The 23,353-nt window shown below is 42.8% G+C and overlaps 1 protein-coding gene across 3 annotated transcripts in view; it reads left to right on the top strand.

The window, feature by feature from the left end:
• Nucleotides 1-23,353, top strand: part of LOC129711147 (hepatocyte nuclear factor 6-like) — a 90,787-nt gene that overhangs the window by 56,460 nt on the left and 10,974 nt on the right. Inside the window, exon 3 of one of the 3 annotated variants that reach the window (XM_055658586.1) lies at nt 5,786-5,836. The exons of 1 other annotated variant lie outside the window; for it this stretch is intronic. In XM_055658586.1, coding sequence (XP_055514561.1) covers nt 5,786-5,836 — 51 coding nt within the window. Of the gene's footprint in view, nt 1-5,785; nt 11,460-23,353 lie in introns of those variants that run through there. One more of the 3 variants, XM_055658585.1, reaches the window with a different exon arrangement.

Raw genomic sequence — 23,353 nt, 5'->3', positions numbered from 1 at the left:
CATGTATTGGTGGCTGGTCAGAATAGATTTCAAAAGGTGATATTCTTTCTGATGTTCTTTCCTTTCTGTTCTTTGTTACTGCATTTGTGGAAACTAAGGGCCTGTCTGCCTTTTCAGGAAGAAAGTATTATTTGGTAACGTTACAACAAAATTCAAAGCTTGTGAAACCCAAAGTCCGTGCACAATGTAAAACACAACAAGGCTGAAAGACATTTGGACAGATATATGGAAATGTAGAGTTTGGAGGGTTATGGGCCACACACAGACAAATGGGACCAGCCCTCTACGCAAACTAGGTTGGCATGGACAATGCCAACCATTGTCGTAGAACAGGGAAGTTTTCCCTTGTGTCCTGTTGGATATGCAACATTACACAGGAAGGATACCTGTTCGCAACCACATTGCAATTCATGGGAGCATGCCGCAAACAATTTAACAATCATGAGAGGAATAGATCGGGTAGATGCAAAGAATCTCTTGCCCAGAGTAGGAGAATCGAAGATCAGAGGACATAGGTTCAAGGTGAAGGGGAAAAGATTTAATAGGAATCTGAGGGGTAACTTTTTCACGCAAAAGGTGGTGGGTGCATGGAGCAAGCTGCCAGAGGAGGTAGTTGAGGCTGGGGCTATACGAACATTTAAGAAGCAGTTAGGCAGGTACATGGATGGGACAAGTTTGGAGGGATATGGACCAAGTGCAGGCTGGTGGGACTAGTGTAGCTGAGACATGTTGGCCGATGTGGGCAAGTTGGGCGGAAAAAGGGCCTGTTCGCCACAGTATGACTCGATGACAATTGGTAGAGTAAATGATTAAACTACTGATTCTAAGAAGGTATTAGTCATGTATCGATGGCTTATCATGTATTGACAAGGACAATTGTGCATTTGTGGTGCATCGGCCATTTTGTTTGTAGTGGTGGCATTGAAATGGTTTCCCTGACCAGGGGAACAAATGCATTCATTGAAAGTCCTCCCACACTGATTCATGTTCTACACATTCAAGTGGAATATAAGCACCAGCTATACTTAGAATGGAACAACCTGTGTGTTTGCTTGACTTGTATTGATCGTAGCTGTATCGAGATCGTTTGTAAACCTTTAAAAATACATTTATTGTAAATAATGTGCTTCCTTCTGTATGACAGGCAATGATTAATTATAAGTGTAGATGAGCTGAAAGATTACAGAGTGCTCCCATGTGGAGCCTTTTACCTATTAATCGTAGCAAAATAAGCTACAACATGTTCTTTTGTCGTGGGTTTTGTTGTTTAGAAAGTGCACCAATGTCATTAAAAATTGTTTTTCCTGTTAGCAATTTAATTATTGCAGTTCCCCCCCTCCAATTTATCTTTGGTATGTTTAGTTCATCCACTTGAACACTTCAAACCTTAAGGATAGAGGAAGACAATTTGGACACTCGAATTTGTTCTGACGTTTAATCAAACCATGCAACCTAATTTAATTTATCAGTCTATCTCTCCTTTAGTTTAGTTTCATTTAGAGATACAGTGTGGAAATAGGCCCTTTGGCCCACCGATTCCATGCTGAACAGCGATCCCCACCCTACACACTAGGGGCATTCACAATTAACACAAGTAAGCTAATTAACTTAAAAACCTGTTTGTTTTTGGTGTGTGGGCGGAAACCAGAGCACACGGAGAAAACCAACGCTGTCACAGGGAGAATGGGCAAACTCTGTACTGACAGCACCAATAGGCAAGATCGAACCAGGGTCTCTGGCGCTGTAGGGCAGCAACTCTACCACCACGCCAACCTTCTACATCCCTTAACGTCTTTGGTTCACAAAATAACGGCTGAGCATCTGTAAGGTTGGGAGGGTAACAGTGTGGCAATCAATCTTCAATTCAGTGGCTTCTCATATTGATAACTAACTACCCCCACCCTCCCCTTCCGCAACTGACTGCATCTTAATGGTCCAGCTAGCACACAACGAAGAAGTGTGCAATTCCTTCTAAGCTGTGATTTGATCTTGGACAAAACACAAAGGGCTGGAGGAAGTCAGCGGGCCATGCAGCATCTGTGGAGGGAATGGACAAACGATGCTTTGGGTCGGGACGCTTCTACAGACTCAGATGTTTTCCTTGGCAGGGTTAAATTACAGCAGTTTAGCTGTAATTTTACCTGGGTTCACAAGCATGAAAAAAAGTTAAGTGGATTGTCAAACGTGATTGAGTACTGCTTAGCTCTCCTCCAGAGGTAATGAGGTCCTCTATGTGTGTGTGCCATACACATACATAGAGGTCCCTGGACTTGTAGTGATACCAGCTGTTGTACAGCAGTCACTTGCATGATTGTCTACATGATATAAACTCAACGACTAACAATGTCAGCCTTGGACAATGGGGTTCCACCATCACTGTCCACCCCATCCCCACAAAGATTTAAAGACTGTTGCCGGTGAGACCAGCAGTGAAGGCTTTTCCAAGATGGTCACTTTTCCAAGATGGTCACTTTTCCTTAAGGTACGTTCCTGCTTTCTGTTAAAAAAAAAACCTCCCCCAAAACATTCCAAGCCCAGAGACGGATTCACTCTCTTCTGATTTCTCTCTGATATCCTTCATGGGTCCTTGAATCTCACCCCAAGCCCACACTGCTTTCCCTCCGATCAATCTACAGCAATTTGATCATTTGATCATCTGGTCAACATCCTGACCCCAACCGTATCTCCCCCCCAAAAAAACCTGCTTCTTGTTCATTCCGCTCCTTAACCCATTTGCTCCTGATCATCATAACCCATGTCTGTTCCCAAACCGCTACAATTATTTTTCCCAACTCTTCTGAATCTTCCACCATGTCCCAAACATCTCACTAACCTCCATCCCCGCAGTATTTTCCATTGTTTATCCACGCCACTTTAAGCCCCAAATTTCCCCTCCGCATTCCACCCACCGGATCATTCCCTCTGAATCCGCTCTCCCCCTCTCTCTCTACTCAATCAACTACCTGCATCCTCATCGTAATCCTTGCCCACCCCTTCTTGTTTGTGGCGTCTATGTCAATGGTTTGGACACAAATGTAGAAGGGTTGCTTAATACATTGGCAGAAGACTGTTGGAGCTGTGGAGAGTGATGAAGGTTGTCAAAGGATGCAGCAGAATATATAGATCAGTTGGAGATATGGCTGGAGAAATGTTTGATAGAGTTTAATCTGGACATGTATGAGGTCAACTGTGAGCAGAAAGCATACAAGCAGATACATAAACAAAGTTACAGAGGCATGTATACAGGCAGGCAGGGAACAATCACTGATCATGTGCAGGCAGATCGGGCTAGTTTGATTTGACATAATGGTCAGCAGAGACATTGTGGGCCGAAGGGCCTTTTCCTGTGCTGTACTCTTCTATATTCTCTCCCCCTTTGATCACTCCACTCCAGTAAGATGGGAAATCACAATGAATGGTTTGTGTGTGAATGTGTGTGGAAGTACTAAGGCACTCAATGGGTCTGGTGGTTTGCTTATAGCTTTGTAGCAAACTGCCGTGGCTGCCTACATTTAAGCAAAGTAAACCTATCCCTCTTCATCTTTTATTTCCACACTATGATGGGAAATCATTGTATCCTTTGCACATGTCAGCAAGTTAATCTGCTCTATTTCAACCCATTTCATCTGCTTTGGTCAGCACCATTAAAAAATACATTTCTATAATTAAAATTGAGGGGGTGGCTAATGTTTCATTCTAAGTTGACTGGCGGATTGCAAGATGCAGCAAGGCAACAGGCCCATCAGCCCACTGAGTGCACTCCGACCATCTATCACCTGGTCTCACTAGATCCATGTTATTGCATTTTTGCAACATCTTCCTTAACACAATTAACGGGCTATTTAGAGAGTCCTAAACCTAAAAATTAACCTAAAAATCTGCATGTCATTTGGGGTGTGGGAGGAAACCGGAGCACCTGATAAAAACCCACGCAGTCACAGAAAAAGTGCAAACTCCACACAGCCAGAATGTGAGGTCAGGTTTAAACTGGGGCCTCTGGTGCATGAGGCAGTTGATCGAGTTGTATTTGCTTGCAGTGAAAAATAGAAAGGATAGCTACCATTCATTGTATGCTTGCCCACAAATTAAAGTACAGCAGTTAGGTTAGCAAAAAGCATGAAATTATTAAGAGCAAATGAAAAGAAAAGATAATTATCAAGCAAATACTTTGTGTTTATTTCAACTTCTTTCCATTATTCCAACCTGGGCATTCATCTTTTTATAATAACCGGATTGTTTAACATAATATGCCTAAAAGAGTTTCTGACAAACATATGAAAATAATATCCTATTATGAGGCTTAAAATTATCAGTTGTACAATGAATAAATGAAGTATTTGCCAACAAATCTTACCAGGGCAAATCCTCATCAATAGTATTAAACAACGAGAGAGAAAAAAATAACATGAGGGGGAATGATAAAATCAAGGGGGAAATAGAGAGGGCGAATGCACAAAGTTTTGTTACGTTGGGGCAGGGGAATCAAAAAGAAAGGGACAGAGGTTTAAGGTGAGAAGGGCAAGATTTAATACAAAAACTGTGGGGCAACTTTTTCACTCAGAGGGTGGCGGGTATATGGAATGAGCTGCCAGAGGTGGTAGGTGAGGCAGGTACGATACCTCAAAACCTTTCCTATCCATGTAACCGTCCAAGTGTCTTGGGAGAGCAAATGATTGGTTAGTTCTCAAGTCCTGGTGAAAGGACTGTTGTGAAATATTAAAGGAAATGTCTCAATTTTTCCAATTTTCCAAATCTGGAAACAATCGCTGTCACAATAGAACCGCAAGATGTCTTCCCTGGTTCAGTGGATGTGATCTGAGTGAGAATCGTCAGGTCTGAAAGCAAATGTCCACCAACCACTGTAAATATCAGGTGTATATTTCTTCAAAGATCAGCGAACAATTGTCCATAACAACCCGTGCTCTTTCAACTCACCCACATTGCACTTGGGGTCAGCCTGTCATATATCAAAAAATATATATATATAGGCTTTACGTATGCAAAGTGACTATATGAGGCAAGCATATTGTTCACAGTTATTATATCAAAGCTTATTTTTATAATTTAAAGATGAGTCTTTTTTTTCCTAGACAGATTAATCCTTTAGTTTTGTTTTATAGGGACAGGGTTGGTATTGCAGAGTGTGATAAGAAAAAGCATCAGAGAAAATTAAACATGGATAGTAAGGCAGGTGAAATGCATATATCGGATGGGAAATAATCTAATCATCTTTAAGTCATAGCATACACATTATGTTGGGTACGTTTGGTTGTTAGCCTAGTTAGCCTTGGAACACAAAGCCAGCACAGCAAACATATTAGTCTTCAAATTAATCTTAAAGAGTCAATGGTAGGAATTATTTATTTTAAAAATGACTAATTGCTAATAGTTTGAGCTGGTGAACCTTCCAGCAAAGTGGGGGCGACAGACTTCCAAGTGAAACATCAAATGGAATTAGTTTTATGGGGATCCTACGAAGTGTGCCACATAAATATTATTTCTTTCCTTTAATTAAGACAACCATATTTAAATGAAAAGTGATGTGCAATGCTGTTTAGCAGCGATATGCTAAATGCAGACATGTTCCTTCATTACGATGAAATAAACAGTATGGCATTGCTGAGGGTATTACAAGATTAAATGGTCGTTTCCTGTCTTGTGTTCATTGTGTGCAGATACAACCTTTATTTTATGTACAAGCTAAACTTTGCTGTCACTAATTTTGTTTCCCTCTTCTCGTCCTTCCTCCTGTACGTGACTGCTCACACTGTACGCTGATGACCAGCCGGAAGAGTGGGCCGACAGGATTTAAAATCCTCCACGGTAGAGATGAAAGGTACGGCAGATGTTGGTAAGGGCGGCAAGGGCTACGGGGAGAAGGCAGGAGAATGGGGTTGAGAGAGCAAAGATAGGTCAGCCATGATTGAATGGCGGAGTAGATGGGCCAAATGGCCTACTTCTGCTCCCATGACTTATGAACTAATGTTTACATTGGGCTGGTTCACCTCTAAACCAGTCCTGTCGTCCAACCAGTTTTATTGTTGCCCAGACAAGACCAGACCAGACCAGACCAGACCAGACCGGACCAGACCAGTCCGGACCAGACCAGACCAGACCAGACCAGACCAGACCAGACCAGACCAGACCAGACCAGACCAGACCTGACTTCAATGATATAGTGAGAAATTACACTTGTTGTTTGTACTTTACTGAATAAACCTTCAGGATCCTTAGGACTCTTCAAGGTTTCCGTATCGTACTCCTCAGCCTTCCTCTCAAGGAGGTAAGTATTTTTATTAAAGGAAACCTTGGCGTGACGAAGATGCAGGATTTTCACAACTGACCATTCTAACAACTTAGATGCCCGCTGGATACCGTCCATCTGATCTGCATGTTGGCTAGTTACTATAACTTGCAATTTGTAACTTTCATCTAAAGTCTTCATAGAATATAGAACAGTACAACAGAGGAACAGCCCCTTTGGCCCACAATAACCTTGCCAAATGTGATGCCACTAAATCATCTTCATGTGATCCAAATCCATTCCCTACATATCAATGTGCCAGTCTGACAGCCTCTCAAACACCACAATCATATCTGCCTTCAGGCGCTCATCACTCTCTGTAACGTTTTTCCCGCACATCTTCGTTATGCTTTGCCCCTCTCATCTTAAAACTGTGCCCTCTATTTTTTGACATTTTCACCCTGGGGAAAACAAGTTCTGACTGCCTAGCCCATCCGTGCTTTATTCCGTTTCATGAAAAGTACAGCTCACTCTCCTGTCTGTTTGCGGACACATCACAGGCTATGATCAGGTTTAGTTCATCAAGAGATGTAGAGATTCAAATCAGATGTCTTTCACACAAGTATCCCTTAACGCACAATCATTGCCACATATGGCATGGGAAAAACCATTAACACTGTGAGGTTAAAGTTGACACAAAAAGCTGGAGTAACTCAGCGGGACAGGCAGCATCTCTGGAGAGAAGGAATGGGTGATGTTTCGGGTCGAGATCCTTCTTCAGTAAATACCAGCCATCTCAAAACCCACAGCATTTGGCATGTTACTGCCCAAACGCACCATGCTTAGATAAATATAGTTTGAACAGCTAATATTGCCGCTCAAATAATACTTCCATGTCCCTGCTCATCTACCATGCCATTATTATACAGAGCACACCATTGATTAACAAACATCTAAATGCACAACGGTTTAGTTTAGAGATACAGCTCAGAAACAGGCGCTTCGGCCCGCTGATCCCTGCACACTAACTCCATTCTATACACATTGGGGACAATTTTTCATTATATACTAAGCCAATTGACCAACAAACCTGTGCATCTTTGGAGATGTGGGAGAAAACCAGCACCCGGAGAAAATCCGAACAGGTCACGGGGAGAACATAAAAACTCTGTACAGACAAGCACCTGTAGTCAGGATCCAACCCGGGTCTCTGTTGCTGTAAGGCAACAACTCTACTGCTGCACCACCATGCTGGTGTCTACAAAAACCTTCCTTGGTGCATGACATAACACATGGGGACATGTGGCCTTGAGAATTATCACAGTCACCAGCAGAAAATCGATTCCATAATCATAAATACGTTGGAGGCGGCACAGTGATGCAGCTGGTAGTGCTGCTGCCTCATAGCACCAGAGACCCGGGTTTGATCCTGACCTTGGATGCTGTCTTTGTGGAGTGTGCACGTTCTCCATGCGACAGTGTGCATTTTCACCGGGTGTTCCAGTTTCCTCCCACATCCCAAATACGTTGGGGTATGTAGGTTTATTGGCCCTCTGTAAATTGCTCCTGAACGGGTGATCGATCACCGTCCTGGACTCAGTGGGTCAAAGGGACTGTTTCCGTACCGTATCTTTCAGTCATTTCAATCGATCAAATTAGAAAAGATCATTTACTTTGCTAAGACAAGACGAACTATGTGCAGAAGATCTGTATGTATTTATATCTGGATACATGTGTCTTCAATCCCATAATGGTTGAATGGACCATGGTTAGGGGGGGATTAGGATGCAATTTATTGGATTCTGCTTTCGAAATCCAGTTCCATTGAGTTGACTAGAATGAATTCAGTGGCAATGTGGTGAGATGACCTGAGAAAGGCACAAAATGTTGCAGTATCTCAGCATCCCAGGAGAACACGGATAGGTGACGTTTCAGGTCGGAACCCTTCTTCAGACGGATTGCAGGGCGGCTGAGATGACTGCGTAGTATTTTTAACCAGTGAATTATCTCAGAACAATTGGCAGCACACTGGTGAGAGTGTAGAAAAGACACACAAAAATGTTAGTGGGACTGGGGGGGCTTGAATTATGTGGAGAGAGCAGACAGACAGAGTCTGTTTCCGCAAATGATCTGGGTCAGGATTCTGCTCTCCCCCCCGGTTTAGAGCAGCAAAATAAAGGAATGAAGTAAAAATAAACCGGCTCGTTATTTATTGAAGCGCGGGACTCGATAAGCAATGGCTGACCTGCACATTGTTTAATGGAATCAAATGTCTTGTCGGCAATGAGATTAGTTGCTGCCTGTTGCAGTTATGAATTATTTACATGCAGAGCTGGCCTGATCAGTGAACTGCAACCATGCACAGAAGACCCGGTACAATAGTACAGACAAGTATTTTCTCTAAGAAAGCAAAACATTTGGCTTCATCTGCTGGTGATGCAAAAAGCCGTGGCTTCTAATGCTGACAAGCATGTATTTTTTTTTGTCGGAGAGGCTGGCTCTGATATTGATTTTTTTTTTCTAATTATGGCGAACAGGACTACACAACAAAGAGGCAGAGAGTGTAATATTTTATCTCTGACGCCGTTATACGTAATAAAAGATTTTATGTTGAAAACACACCGGCCTATAAACTCGGGTTCACCCAAAAGGTCGAATGAGATGTGTAGTAAGGAATTGCAGATGCTGGTTTAAAACCGAAGATAGACACAAAATCGCTGGAGTAACTCAGCGGGACAGGCAGAATCTCTGGGAATGGGTGACGTTTGAGATGGAGACCCTTCTGCAGACTGAACTATAGAAGTCTGAAGAAGGGTCTTGACCCGAAACGTCACCCATTCCTTCTCCAGAGATGCTGCCTGTCCCGCTGAGTTACTCCAGCATTTCCTGTCTAGCTTAGAATAAATGAGATGTGAGGGAAAGCTGGTGACTGCTCCAGTCATTGGACCCAGTGTCTCGTGAATGACCCAGAGGTTGATTTATATCTGTAGCATCAACAATGGTAGCACAGTGGTCCAGCTGCTGGGTGCCAGAAACCCGGGTTTGAGCCTGATCTCAGGTGTTGTCTGTGTGGAGTTTGCACGTTCTCCGTGTGACTGTGTGGGGTTTCCTACAGGTGCTCCGATTTCCACCCACATCCCAAAGACGTGCGGATTTGAAGGTTCATTATCCTCTCAGCATCCGAATCCATTCTATCATCACAGATACATTAGAGGTGGCGCAGTGGCACAGCTGGTAGGACTGCTGCCTCATTGTGCCAGAGTCCTGGGTTGTGTGGTGGCAGAAGGATGTACGGGACAGAAGGGATTATCTGAAGGTTTTGCAGTCCACCACTTCACTGGGAAGTTGGGAAGACCTCAGTGGCACAGCGGCCTTACAGCACCAGAGACCCTGGTTCGATCCTGTCAATGGATGCTGCCTGTGTGGATGCTGTAGCATTCACCCTCGGACCTCGTGGGTTTTGTATGTGTGCTCCGGTTTCCACCCACATTGCAAACCCGTGCAGGTTTGTAGGTTAATTGGCTTCTGTAAATTGTCACTAGTGTGCAGGACATAGAACTAGTGTGCGGGTGATCGCTGGTTGGTGTGGACTTGGTGGGCCGAAGGTGCCAGAGATCCGGGTTCAGACCTGACTCCAGGTGCTGTCTGTACGGAGTTTGCACGTTCTCCCCATGATCGCGTGGGTTTGCTCCAAGATCTTCGGTTTCTTTCCGTATACCAAAGACGTACAGGTTTGTAGGTTAATTGGCTTGGTATAAATGTAAACTCTCCCTAGTGTGTGTGTTGGGTTAATGTGCGGGGATCGCTGGTTGGTGCGGACTTAGTGGGTCGAAGGGCCTGTTTCCGCGCTGTATCTCAAATCTTGACTAAACTAAATCAGGTTATCCCTGGAATTTTCAGCAATGAACCTTACTGTGATGCATGATCCAAGTTCCCCTGCAATGATACATGAATGGTTTCATCAGATGCACTGCAACCCATAAACCATGACAGGGACGTAAACTTTATTCATGTCAAGAAGCCCCGGGTTGAATTGTGAAAATTGCACAAAATAACTTGCACATGTTCACATTACATTTGCTCTGAAGAAAAATGACTTTCAAAGGTTCAACGTTTTTTTTATTGTCACTTGTGCCAATTAAGGTGCAGTGATATTCGATGAAGTGAGCAACATTATGCAATCAAATTTCTTGACAATCCTCTTTAAAAACCCAACCTAAAGTACTTGAGGGACTTTTAGAAAATACCTGGAAAAAATAGTAGTTTGCAGTTCTTTTAAAATCTATTAAAGATTGGAAAATCATCGTTGTGCTCAGATTTCTTATTTGTAATATCCCCCAAATGATATTACATCTGTAACTATTAGTTTTGTACGACACATTAAAGAATTACAGATGAGCAAAGTTTAAAGGAGATGTGTGGGGCAAGTGTTTTACATAGTGAGTGCCTGGAACGCGCTGCCAGGGTTGGGTGGTGGAGGCAGATACGATAGTGGCATTCAAGAGACTTTTGGATAGGCATGTGGATACGCAGGGAATGGAGGGATATTGATTACTTGCAGGCAGGTAATCTCGGCACAGACATTGTGGACTGAAGATCCTGTTCTTGTGCTGTACTGTTCCGTGTTCTATGTTTTATAGCAATTCACTTGTCTCTACCACAGTGCTGTACAATTGACACGACTCTAGATTGATCAGAACAGATGTGTCAAGGGTGGAATACACGACAGGCTGTGCTCATGATAGAAGGGTCGTACATTGAAATGAAATGAAGGGAGGTGAAGGCACATACACAATTGCCAACTATAAAGTACTGTATCTCCATTTCTTACACAAATGGTATACAGTCTCTATCTGGCATGTGGGCGATAAGATGTTTCTGTTAAATGTAGATGATATTTTATAAACAGATATTATTCTTTGGTTGAACTGAAGTATATAAATACAGAATCTTGAATAAATAAAGACTATGGTGCTTGCAAACTGAAGGACGTTTATAAATATAGCAACGGTGGCACAGCGGTAGAGTTGCTGCCTTCCAGCACTTGCAGCGCCAGTGACCCATGTTCGATCCTGACTATTGGTGCTGTCTGTGTGGAGTTTGTACGTTCTCCCCGTGACCACTTGGGCTTTCTCCGAGATCTTCGGTTTCCGCCCACACTCCAAAGACATACAGGTTTGTAGGTTAATTGGCTTGGGTTTGTATACTTGGTATAAGTGTAAATTGGCCCTAGAGTGTGTGTAGGGTAGTGTTAATGAACACTGGGGGGCCGAAGGGCCTGTTTCCACGCTGTACTAAACTAAAAACTAAACAGTTAATTAGCTTGTGATTGAGGTATGAGACAAATGCGCCAATTGTTTCTTGATAATGCAGCAGTAAAAAAGCATATTAGTTATGGGAGGTTAATTTTACTGCCAACATTGGCATAATATCTTCTGCCATACTTGATGTTAGTATCAAACCTGTGGTCTGGGACAATATGGTTTGTTTACATTGTGCCATTATTTTTGGCCAAAGCAAGTCTTTGAGATCCGTTCTAACTGCAGGAGCACAGAAGATTTATTCTACAGCATATCTACAAGTCCAGAGAGATCCATTGATAAAACACAATGGCAGCGTTTATTATCAGACTCCGAGGAAGGTCTGGATAAGGAAGTAATGTGAAATTGCTTAAAACAAAATAGAGACATTTGCAAATACTCAGCAGGACAGGTGGTGTTCCATTAAGAAAGAAACAGTTCATGTTTTAAGTCAGTAAATCCTCATCGGTGCCAGACTTTTGCAAATTTCCCCAACGTGTTTCCGAACTTCACTTCTGAGCTAATGCATTGAGTCAAAGGCTTGACATTACTGAAATTTTGCGCTGCAGTTCCTTCTTGAACACATGCATCAAGGCCAATCTTGTTTAAGTCAACCTCATGCTTATCTAATATATATTTCCAACTCATAGAGCCGTACAGCATGGAAACAGGCCCTTCGGCCCAACCTGCTGTTGGAGGCAAACTGTTTGTGGTCAGTCTAGTAAGAGTATTGTTACAAGTATGAAATCCAAATAATCTGAGTTTGAGTTTTGAGTTTGGTTTACAGTCGCGTATGCAGTGAAAAGCTTTTGTTGCGTGCTAACCCGTCAGCGGAACGACAATACGTGATTACAATTCAGCCATCCACGGTGTACAGATACATGGCAAAGGGAATAATGGGAATCTGATGGAGTACAGATTTAATAGAGTGGAGCGATTGCAGATGCGTGATTGCAGATCCACGTCTGCGACCAGCACACGCAGAGTTGACTGGCTTGGGTGCCATCTTGAATCAATGGAGAGAACTTCGTACCTGCATGCACTACTGAAGAAAAGTCAGATGGCTAGCAGCTAGGAGTGTACGGACAGTATGAACCAAGCTGCAGGAGAGATGGGAGGACAAATGGATTACAAAGTCACAGCAACTTCATCACATTCGGTGTAAATGCATGAACATATTTGCAATGCTTTGTTTCATATTGAATCTATCAAACGCTCATCACACTTGAAGTCATAGTCATGCTGCACAGAATCAGGCCCTTCGGCCCAACTCGTCCACACTCTCCAAGATGTCCCATCTATGCTGGTCCCATTTCCCCACCTTTGGCCCATAATCCTTTCCTATCATGTATCTGTCCAAATGCTTTTCAAATGGTACAATAGTACCTGCCTCAACTACCTCCTCCGGAAGCTCGTTCCATACACCTATTACCCTCTGTGTAAAAACAGTTGCCCTTCAGTTTCCTATTAAATCTCCCCTCTCTCACCTTAAACCTATGCCTTCCAGTTCTTAATTTTGCAACCCTGGAAAAAAGACACAATGTATTTACTCTATCTATACCCCTTATGATTTTATACACTCATATATCGCTGCTGATCCTTCTGCACTCCGAGGACTAAATTCCCCTCCTTCCCAATGCCTCCCTTTGGCTCAGATCCTCTAGTCCTGACAACTTCATCGAGTCCTGGCCACATCCTATTTTCACATTTCACAATAGATTTCACAATATAGCTGCAACATTCAAATCAAGGTTTGAAGATTGAAACCTTGTAGATTACCACTGTGTAAAATACTAACTAGTGCAGGGGGAACTCAGTGGGCCAGGTAGCATCTGGGGTGGGAATGGACAGGCAACATTTCTGGTCGGGACCCTTCTTCAGGCTGATTCCGTGGAGGGATTAGTCGGGTGATTTTAAGAATAAGGAGTAAGCCATTTAGAACGGAGACGAGGAAACACTTTTTCTCACAGAGAGTGGTGAGTTTGTGGAATTCTCTGCCTCAGAGGGCGGTGGGGGCAGGTTCTCTGGATGTTTTCAAGAGAGAGCTAGATAGGGCTCTTAGAAATAGCGGAGTCAGGGGATATGGGGAGAAGGCAGGAACTGGGTACCGATTGGGGATGATCAGCCATGATCATATTGAATAGCGGTGCTGGCTCGAAGGGCCAAATGGCCTGCTCCTGCACCTATTGTCTATTATCTATTGTCTATTGTGACATTGGGTCTAAAGAAGGGTCCTGACACGAAATGCCACCTGTAGACGTCTTCCGTAGATGCTGCCTGACCAACTGAGTTCGTTCAGCACTTTGTGTTTTGTGCCTCCACCTTACTACTGGATATTTGAGATGCTGATACTGTGACTCTTCACAGACTAAGAATTACAAAGATCTGACAATTCTACAGTGTCATCCCAGCAATTAATCTGCAATTGACCTCAGAATATGACTACAGAGTCACAAGGAACTGTAGATGCTGGGATCTTGAGCAAAACGCAAAGTGTTGGAGTAACTCAGCTGGCCAGGCAGCATCTGTGGAGGGTATGGACAGACAATGTTTTAGGTCTCAAGACTTTAGAGTATAATTTTTACAGTTCAATCCGCTGGCAATCTGGCACCAGACTGTTACAAGGGCGGCTGCTCATGAGTGAATTTTATAGAGGAGTGATAATGATCTCATCATATTTGCTCCTGGCAGCGGCAACACTACACAATTTGCTCTGCTGTTCCACTGCACTCCATGCAACTGCTGCGTTACCTCAGCTTGGCGTTAGAGGCATTCATCCTTTTAGAATTCACAATTCACCACCAAAACCTCTGAGATACGGAATAAAAATTCACTTGCACTGAATTGATGTGTTAATTTATTTTCAACTCACATGTTCTTGACAAGTCAAGTCAAGAGTGTTTAATTGTCAAAGAAAGACACAAAGTGTTGGAGTAACTCGGTGGGGTCGGCCCGCAACATCTCTGGAGAACGTGGATAGGTGACGTTTCAGGTCGGGGCCCTCCTTCAGTGTTTAGTTGTCATGTGTCCCGCCAACAGATCAACGAGCTTCTTACTGACAGCAACGTAACAGGCCCGTAAATACAATATGTACAGATATAATCATCAAAATAATTTAATAAATCAATCACCGTAACACGGGTGCAATAAAAGCCATGTCTGCGGTGCATCCAAAAGACACAGTTCTCGTAGGGGCCGGTGATGTGGCTTTGTATCACGGATGGTTTTCGGGGATCTCAAGCGCATCGTAATGCGGGTATCATCTGTATAGGTTTGGTCTGAATACCTAAAACTGAACCCATCTTCCAAAAAGTGTCCTTCATCTTTGCAGGGCTTTACATATGGTTGGAAAAATCCAAGATTGCTTCATTGGCGATGAGATATGATTTTTTTTTTGATTTTTTTTTATTAGAAGCAGTGTACAAAAGTATAAACCGCGGCACATGACATAATACATTTATTATACAGCTTCAATTTTAATTTTAGCTAAGATGAAATAGAAAAAGAGAGAAAGAACAAGAAAGAAAGAGAATGAAAGAGGAAGTGGATGTGTAAGAATAGAACCCCTAAACTACTAAATGAGTGTAGTCGAAGAGTGGGTAAGTAAAAGAAATAGGAAAAACGTACAGAAATAAAAAGACAAAAACGGAAAAAAATAAAAAAAAGTGATGATATACCTGCTTCATTTCTCTCCCCACCCATGTGATTTTTTTTTTAAACAAGGAGAAGGGCCATAAACTGCATTGAATGAGTGATGTTGTCAATTGAAACGGAAGGATTATCTTCTCAGAAAAACCTATGTTTTTCTTGGAGAATAAGGCGTGGGGTTATTTTCTTTATACATTCATTTCGACAGCCGGGGTGCTTTTGCATATTGTAACATCTGGTCTAAAATACCATACCTCCAACAATATCTGGGATTCGGATAGTCTGTAAACATACTGGCGCAGCGGTAGAGTTGCTGCCTCACAGCGCCAGAGACCCGGGTTCGATCCTGACTACAGGTGCTTGTCTATACTAAGTTGCTACGTTCTCCCCGCGACCTGCGCGGAGTTTCTTCAAGAACTTCGGTTTCCTCCAACACTTCGAACATGTACAGGTTTGTTGGGTGGCAGTGGCTGCTTCGCCAGCACCTCGTCAGTCCTTCCACCTTTTTTGTTATTTTTAGTGCGTCTAAATGTATGTTCTAATGTTTCTCAGTATGTCTTATGTGGGAGGGGGGGGGGGAATAGGGGGAGACCGTTTTTCAGTCACTTACCTGGACAGAGGTGTGTCTTTTCTCCGTGTGGCATCTTCGCCCCCCTCGCGGCCTACCAATTGGATTGGCGCGGCCTTTCCTACCGGAGACCGCCCCAGAGCTTCAGCAGCAGGCGCAGCGCGGAGCTTGGGATTCTGTCGAGGATCGCCAGTGTTGGAGCTCCGTCCAGCGGGGCCTGCTCACTTTTTTGGCCTGTGTAAAATTGCGTGTAGTGTGTAGGGAGCGGATGAGAGTGAACTATTGTGAACGGGCAATCAATGGTTGGTGTGAACTCAGCGGGCCGAAGAGTCTGTTTCCCTGGTGAATCTTTCAATTCAATCAAAAGTGCATTTCATTCGCTCAGCCTTTCTATTCTGATGGCACGTTACAGATGTACAACATCAGAATTTGAGGATGTAGGTTGGCGCAGTGGTAGAGTTGCTGCCTTACAGCGTCAGAGACCCGGGTTCGATCCTGACTATGGATGCTTGTCTGTACCTTCTCCCCATGAGATGCATGGGTTTTCCCCAGGTTTTCCCTCTGGTTTCCTCCTACACTACAAAGACGCACAGGTTTGTAGGTTAATTATCTTGGTCAAATTGTAAATTGTCCCTGGTGTGTGTAGGATAACGTTAGGTTGCGGGGATCGCTGGTCGGCGGGGACTCAGTGAGCTGAAGGGCCTGCTTCCACACTGTATCTCTAAACTAAACTAAAATAAACTCAATTAGTGGCCCCAAGCCTTGCCTTGCCTTTATAGGTATCTCTGTGCCCTGTGGGATATTGACAGTGTGATGCTCTAAGCTTCCCTGCACTGCAGGCTGTTTAAACGAAGGCCAATTTGTGCTGCCAACAATATGGCAAGAAAGATAACATTGAATATTATTTATGCACTAATGATGCAGCTAGTTCACGTGAGTAGCCCACTGTCCAAATTAATCTGCTGCTCCATTAGCTTGATAAAAAACAGCGTTTAGTTGCCTGCCTCATCATTAATTGTTGTAAAGTTCATAGTCACAGCGTTATACAGCAACGAAACAGGCCTTTTGGCCCACCGTAGCAACGTGACCATCAAGTACTCATCCACTGTATACTCATCCATTTTCCAGCACTTGGCACAAGGCCTTATGTGCAGAAATCTCCAGACTCATCTCCGACCTTCGTAGCTCACAACTCAATGGTATGAACATTGAATTCTACAATTTTAGGTAACCTCTAACAAACCCCTTCCTCCCCTTACCCTTTCTCCCTCACACCCCCTCCCCTCCATTGTGCCCTACCTGGATTTGCACCTATTTCTCCCCCTCGCCCCTCCCCCTTCCTCCGACTTCATAATTCACAACTCTTCAATCCTTTTGTCAAAAATCTTCTGCTTTCATTAATCACTGGCCTTTGTCCAACCATCGACCCCCATCCCCCACAACCCCCCCCCCCCCTCCCCCGCTCCCTCACCTGTGTTCACCTGTTAGCGGCCTGGCTTTGTCCTGCCCCTCCTCTCTTCTCTTCCAGCTTTCTCCCCTCCTCCCCTAAAATCAGTCTGATGCAAGCTCCTGACCCGAAACGTCACCTATCCATGTTTTCCAGTGATGCTGCCGGACCTGCTGAATTACTCCAGCACTTTGTGCTCTTCTTTGCGAACCGGTACCTGCAGTTCTACTTCTAATCCCCATGAGTGACAAGTTAACTGTTCCTCGGTTTGACAAGTTTACTTGTTCACTTCCTTATAATTGAATTACAAGAGAAAAGAACAAAGAACTGCCAGGGGGTTTACAGACAGATGGAACTGCACAGAGCATTGCGATTGCAAAAGATCAGAAGATAACTTTAAATGAAGAGGCTTTCCTCCAGAGTCAAGAGGTGCCCATAAACCTTTCTATCATATCATCCAATTCAATTTTAAATGAACCTCAGATTGTTACTTCACCATCCGCTTTAGATCATGATTATAAATTGAATTGTTTGATAGAAAGATAAAACATGGAAGCAGGCCCTTCGGCCCACGGAGTCCATGCTATCCGTCGATAACCCATTCACGCTAGTTCTATGTTATCCCACTTTCCCATCCACTCCCCACACATCATGGCCGACTAACTCACAAACCGCACGTCTTTGTGATGCGGGAGGAAACCAGAGTGCCTGGAGGAAACCCACGTGGTCACAGCAGCTCTACCAGCTGTGCCACCGTCCCGAAATATGTGGAGGCCAGAACAGTACATATTATTCCAAGTGTAGCCTGACCTTGATACTATTCAAATCAACATTATGAATGTTCACCTAAATAATGTCAGTGGTAAGGTCCTAAACTGCTGATATTTTCTTCTTATAATGTGATTGAACACCACAACATTGTAGTCATTAACCGTGCATGAATGAGATCAATATTTAGAAAGTAGAAACGATGGTGCAAGAAATCGGCACAGTGGCACAGCTGGTAGAGTTGCCATCTCAGATTGCCAGAGACCCTGGTTCAGTACTGACTACGGGTGTTGTCTATACGGAGTTTGCTCATTCTCCCTGTGACTGTGTGGGTTTCCTCCCACATCCCAAAGACGTACCATTTGTAGGTTAATTGGCCCTCTGGATGAGAAAGTATGATATCATAGAGTTAATGTGAATGATGTGATCGATGGTCGGCATGGAAACGGTTTTCATGCTCCACGTCTCAAAACTAAACTAAACTAAATCCATGCACATCATGGACCTTGACATTTTTTGCCATACGGTCCATTGCAGAACTGGCTGTTCTCAGGAACTGCATGTTTAATATAAACAGGCTTGGGTGTGTGAAGTGTAATGTGTGTTCATTAGTAGACTGAGATACGTGTAAGCACGGCCATTAGTCTGTGTGGCCCAGCCCTAATCCAATTCCTTTGTCACTTTGAAAGTTCTGCAAAGATGAATGAATGCTTCTTTGACTTTGAGCTCCTGCTCAGGCCCAGGAATAATAATTAGGCGGAGTTGGTCATTTATCACGACCACGATAGCCTAGAACTCGCTGTCAGACTAATCTTGCAGGTAATGGTGCTTGTTATTATACGCAAATGGTCCAGAACCTCAGCTGAGGGACAACTGCACTGTTGAAGTCGAGAACAATGTTTTCTGTGTGAATTTCACCACTCCACTGTTGATTTAGCGCAGAAACACGACTTGTCATCGAAATCCCATCGTTTCGTTTGGTTTGTCTGAAGAAGGGTCTCGACCCGAAATGTCACCCATTCCTTCTCTCCCACGATGCTGCCTGTCCCGCTGAGTTTCTCCAACATTTTGTGCCTATCTTAGGTGTGAACTAGCATCTGCAGTTCCTTCCTACACATTAGTTTAGTTTAGTCTAGTTTAGTTTAGTCTTGTCCAGTCTAGTTTAGTTTAGTTTAGTTTAGTTTAGACATAGTTTAGTTTAATGACACAGTGTGGAAACAGGCCCTTCAGATCGCCGAGTACGCACCGACCAACAATAACCCACTCACACTTGTTCTATGCTATCCCAGTTTCGCCACCTACACACCAGGGATCATTTACAGAAGCCAATTAGCCTGCAAACCTGCATGTCTTTGGAATGTGGGAGAAAACCAGTGCACCCAGAGAAAACCCACACACTCATCGAGAGAACGTGCTAACCCATAGTCATGATCGTACCGGGTCTCTGGCGCTGAAGGCAGCAACTCAACTGCTACGCCACTGTGCTGTGTAAAAGGCGTAAAACTGTTCGATTTGCATGGTAGGTACAAAACTCAATGCATTAAAGCACATCAATTCTACATATGGTTCCATGGATAAAATCAAGATCTATTTTGATTCTTGCAGAGACTATTTATATGACCCAGGCAGCATCTCTGGAGAGAAGGAATGGGTGACGTTTCGGGTCGAGACCCTTCTTCAGGCTGGTTATGGATAAGGGAAACAAGAGGTAAAGTTAGAACGAGAGACTTCTCGTTTCCCTTATCCCTAACCAGTCTGAAGAAGGGTCTCGACTCAAAACGTCACCCATTCCTTCTCTTCAGAGATGCTGCCTGTTCCGCTGAATTACTCCAGCTTTTTGTATCTATCTTTGGTTTAAACCAGTTTAAACTTTTAAACAGTTTAAACTTTTTGTATCTATTTTTGGTTTAAACCAGTGTCTGCAGTTCCTTCCTACACTCTTTATATGGCTAGAGCCACATGGTTTTAATTGGTATTGAAGATTTTAAAATGTTTATTTTGTATTTTCTTTAAAGCCGCTCCTTGCTCCATTTAATCCAATCTATCTTCTCCAGTTTTTTCCCCTTGATTTAAGGTTGAATTCATCAATTAAGTTTTTGCTTCTTGGCCCCTACATGGCCAACCTCACAGCCCAAGGTTTAAGGAGATATACAGTTGCTTGAATTATTCACTTGGTTTCCAAATCCCAGATTTCATTTTTATTGATTAATTTTTGAACAACTTGACACTCAAAAGATTTCAACATTTTAAAAAGCAAGAGCAACGTTGCTAACGGTAAAGGATGCTCCGTTATAATAAAACCTGGGTTTTTAGTTTAGTTTAGTTTGGAGATACAGCGGGGGGAAAAGGCCCTTCCATTATTAAATAATCAGAGTCAATTATTAAAGCAATAGCGGCACATTTCGATAGCAGTAAAAGGATTGGCCCAAGTCAGCGTGGATTTATGAAGGGGAAATCCTGCTTGACTAATCTTCTGGAATTTTTTGAGGATGTGACAAGTAAAATGGATGAAGGAGAGCCAGTGGATGTAGTGTATCTGGACTTTCAGGAAGCCTTTGATAATGTCTCACGCAGGAGATTAGTGGGCAAAATGAGAGCACATGGTATTGGGGGTGGGGTATTGGCACGGATAGAGATACAAAGGAAACAAGAGTAGGAATAAACAGGTCCCTGTCAGAATGTCAGGCAGTGGCGAGAGGAGGGCCGCAAGGCTCGGTGCTGGGGTCGCAACTATTTACAATATATATTAATGATTCAGATGATGGGATTAAAAATAACACTAGCAAATTTGCAGATGACACAAAGTTGAGTGGCAGTGTGAACTGCGAAGAGCATGCTAGGAGGTTGCAGGGTCACTTGGACAGGTTGAGTGAGTGGGCAGATGCATGGCAGAAGTAGTATAATGTACATGGATAAATGTGAAGTTATCCACTTTGACGGCAAGAACAAGGAGACAGATTATTATCTCAATGGCGTCAGATTAGGAAAAAGGGAAGTGCAACGAGACTTGGGTGTCCTTGTACACCAGTCACTGAAAGTAAACAAGCAGGTACAGCAGGCAATGAAGAAAGCTAATGGCATGTTGGCCTTCATAAAGAGAGGATTTGAGTATAGGAGTAAAGAGGTCCTTCTGCTGTTGTACAGTGCCCTGGTGAGACCACATCTGGTGTATTGTGTGCAGTTTTGGTCTCCTAATTTGAGGAAGGACGTCCTTGCTATTGAGGCAGTGCAGCATAGGTTCACCAGATTGATCCCTGGGATGGCGGGACTGTCATATGAGGAAAGATTGGAAAGACTGGGCTTGTGTTCACTGGAATTTAGAAGGATGAGAGGGGATCTTATCGAAACATATAAAATTATCAAAGGGCTGGACAAGCTAGATGCAAGAAAAATGTTCCAAATGTTGGGGGAGTCCAGAACCAGGGGCCACAATCTAAGAATAAAGGGAGGCCATTTAAAACTGAGATAAGAAAACACTTTTTTGCCCAGAGAGTTGTGAATTTGTGGAATTCTCTGCCACAGAAGGCAGTAGAGGCCAATTCACTGGATGAATTTAAAAGAGAGTTAGATAGAGCTCTAGGGGCTAGCGGAATCAAGGGATATGGGGAGAAGGCCATGATCACAATGAATGGCGGTGCTGTCTCGAAGGGCCAAATGGCCTCCTCCTGCACCTATTTTCGATGTTTCTTCGAACATTGTTAGACGGGTGAAGGTTTTAAGCTGGTCGAGTTAAAAAGAGCGATCAAAGAATATCATGGCTTTCAACCATGGCCGATCTGCATTTCTTCATGGGCTGCATTCTGTGAAACTCAGCTGTAAGTTGAAGGTGATTTCCGTGCAGAAGCCCAGGTTTGGTGAATTCATGGTGAAACTGAAATGAGCAATATTTATTGCAGAAACGATCAGAACAATAAAGCCATGTTTGGTCCATCTAGTAAACTCCATATCAGTTATTCCGAGCAGGCACAAGGGGCCTACATAGGTTCAACCCATTAATGTTTTGCTAGGGGAGCCTCATCCTTCAGTGAAATTAAGAATTGTTCATTTTTTCTGTCAGCTGTTTGACCAGGGGATATAGTTTTGAATCATTGCTGTCCAGGATGAACTTGGTGATTTCAAGGTTTCAAGGGCAGTTTATTGTCACATGTACCAATTAAGGTACAGTGAAGTTTGATTTACCATATATCCATACTAATAAATAAACAACAAGACACACAACTACGTCAAAGTTAACATAAACATCCACCACATCTCCGGAAATTTCCCTTTAAAATAGCTACAGAAAAATTCAAATATTCGGGAATTGAAATTACTAGAAATTACCAGGATATGTTTAAAGCCAATTATAATCCCTTACTCAAGAAATTAAATAATTTGATTAAATTCTGGAAAACACTTCCGATGTCCTTAATAGGCAGAATAAATGCTATAAAAATGATTTTCTTACCACAAATCCTATACCTATTTCAATCAATACCTATATATCTCCCAAAAAAGTTTTTCAAAAAATTGGACTCAGACATTACAAATTTTATATGGGATTATAAATCCCATAGAATACAAATAGCACACCTTAATAAACGAAAAGAGTTGGGGGGTCTAGCGCTCCCTAATTTTATGTATTATAATTGGGCAGTAAATATTAAAAATATGATTCACCTGCTGGACAATTCTGCCCAGCAGGCGGACTGGATGGTAATGGAAAAAGGGGACTGCTCCCCGAGTAATATAGGAGCGACTATCCTCTCACCAATAAATTTGAATAATAAAAATTATAATAAAAATCCAATTATACATAACACAATTAGAACATGGAAACAAATAAAACAGAATTTAAAATTAAGAAACCTATCTCTTTTAATACCAATAGTCAATAATCCATCGTTTAAACCATCAATCATAGACAAATCATTTATACAATGGGAAAGAATGGGAATCAAAACGCTCGAAGATCTGTATGAATTGGGAAAATTACTATCATTTCAACAACTACAACTGAAATATAATTTGAAAAATAACCAATATTTTAAATATCTTCAAATTCGCGATTATCTGAAAAAACACACAAAAGACTATCATAATATGCCTTCCGACTTATTGGATGAAGCAATGAAGACAAATGCGGAATCAGCTAATCTAATATCGTACCTATATAATATCATTTTAAACATCGAAATACCCACAACAGATGGAATTAGAAGAGATTGGGAACAAGAATTAGCTATAAAAATTTCAAAAGAGAGCTGGGATAATCATTTACTACAGGTGCATAAATGTTCGATCAACGTACGACATACGCTCATCCAATTCAAAACATTACATAGATTATATTATTCAAAAACTAAATTAAATAAAATCTTCCCTAATTTTTCACCAAA

This window comes from Leucoraja erinacea, chromosome 29 (genome assembly GCF_028641065.1).
Source record: "Leucoraja erinacea ecotype New England chromosome 29, Leri_hhj_1, whole genome shotgun sequence".
In the NCBI taxonomy this organism is placed as follows: Eukaryota; Metazoa; Chordata; class Chondrichthyes; order Rajiformes; family Rajidae; genus Leucoraja; species Leucoraja erinaceus.
This window is presented reverse-complemented; position numbering and strand designations above follow the sequence as displayed.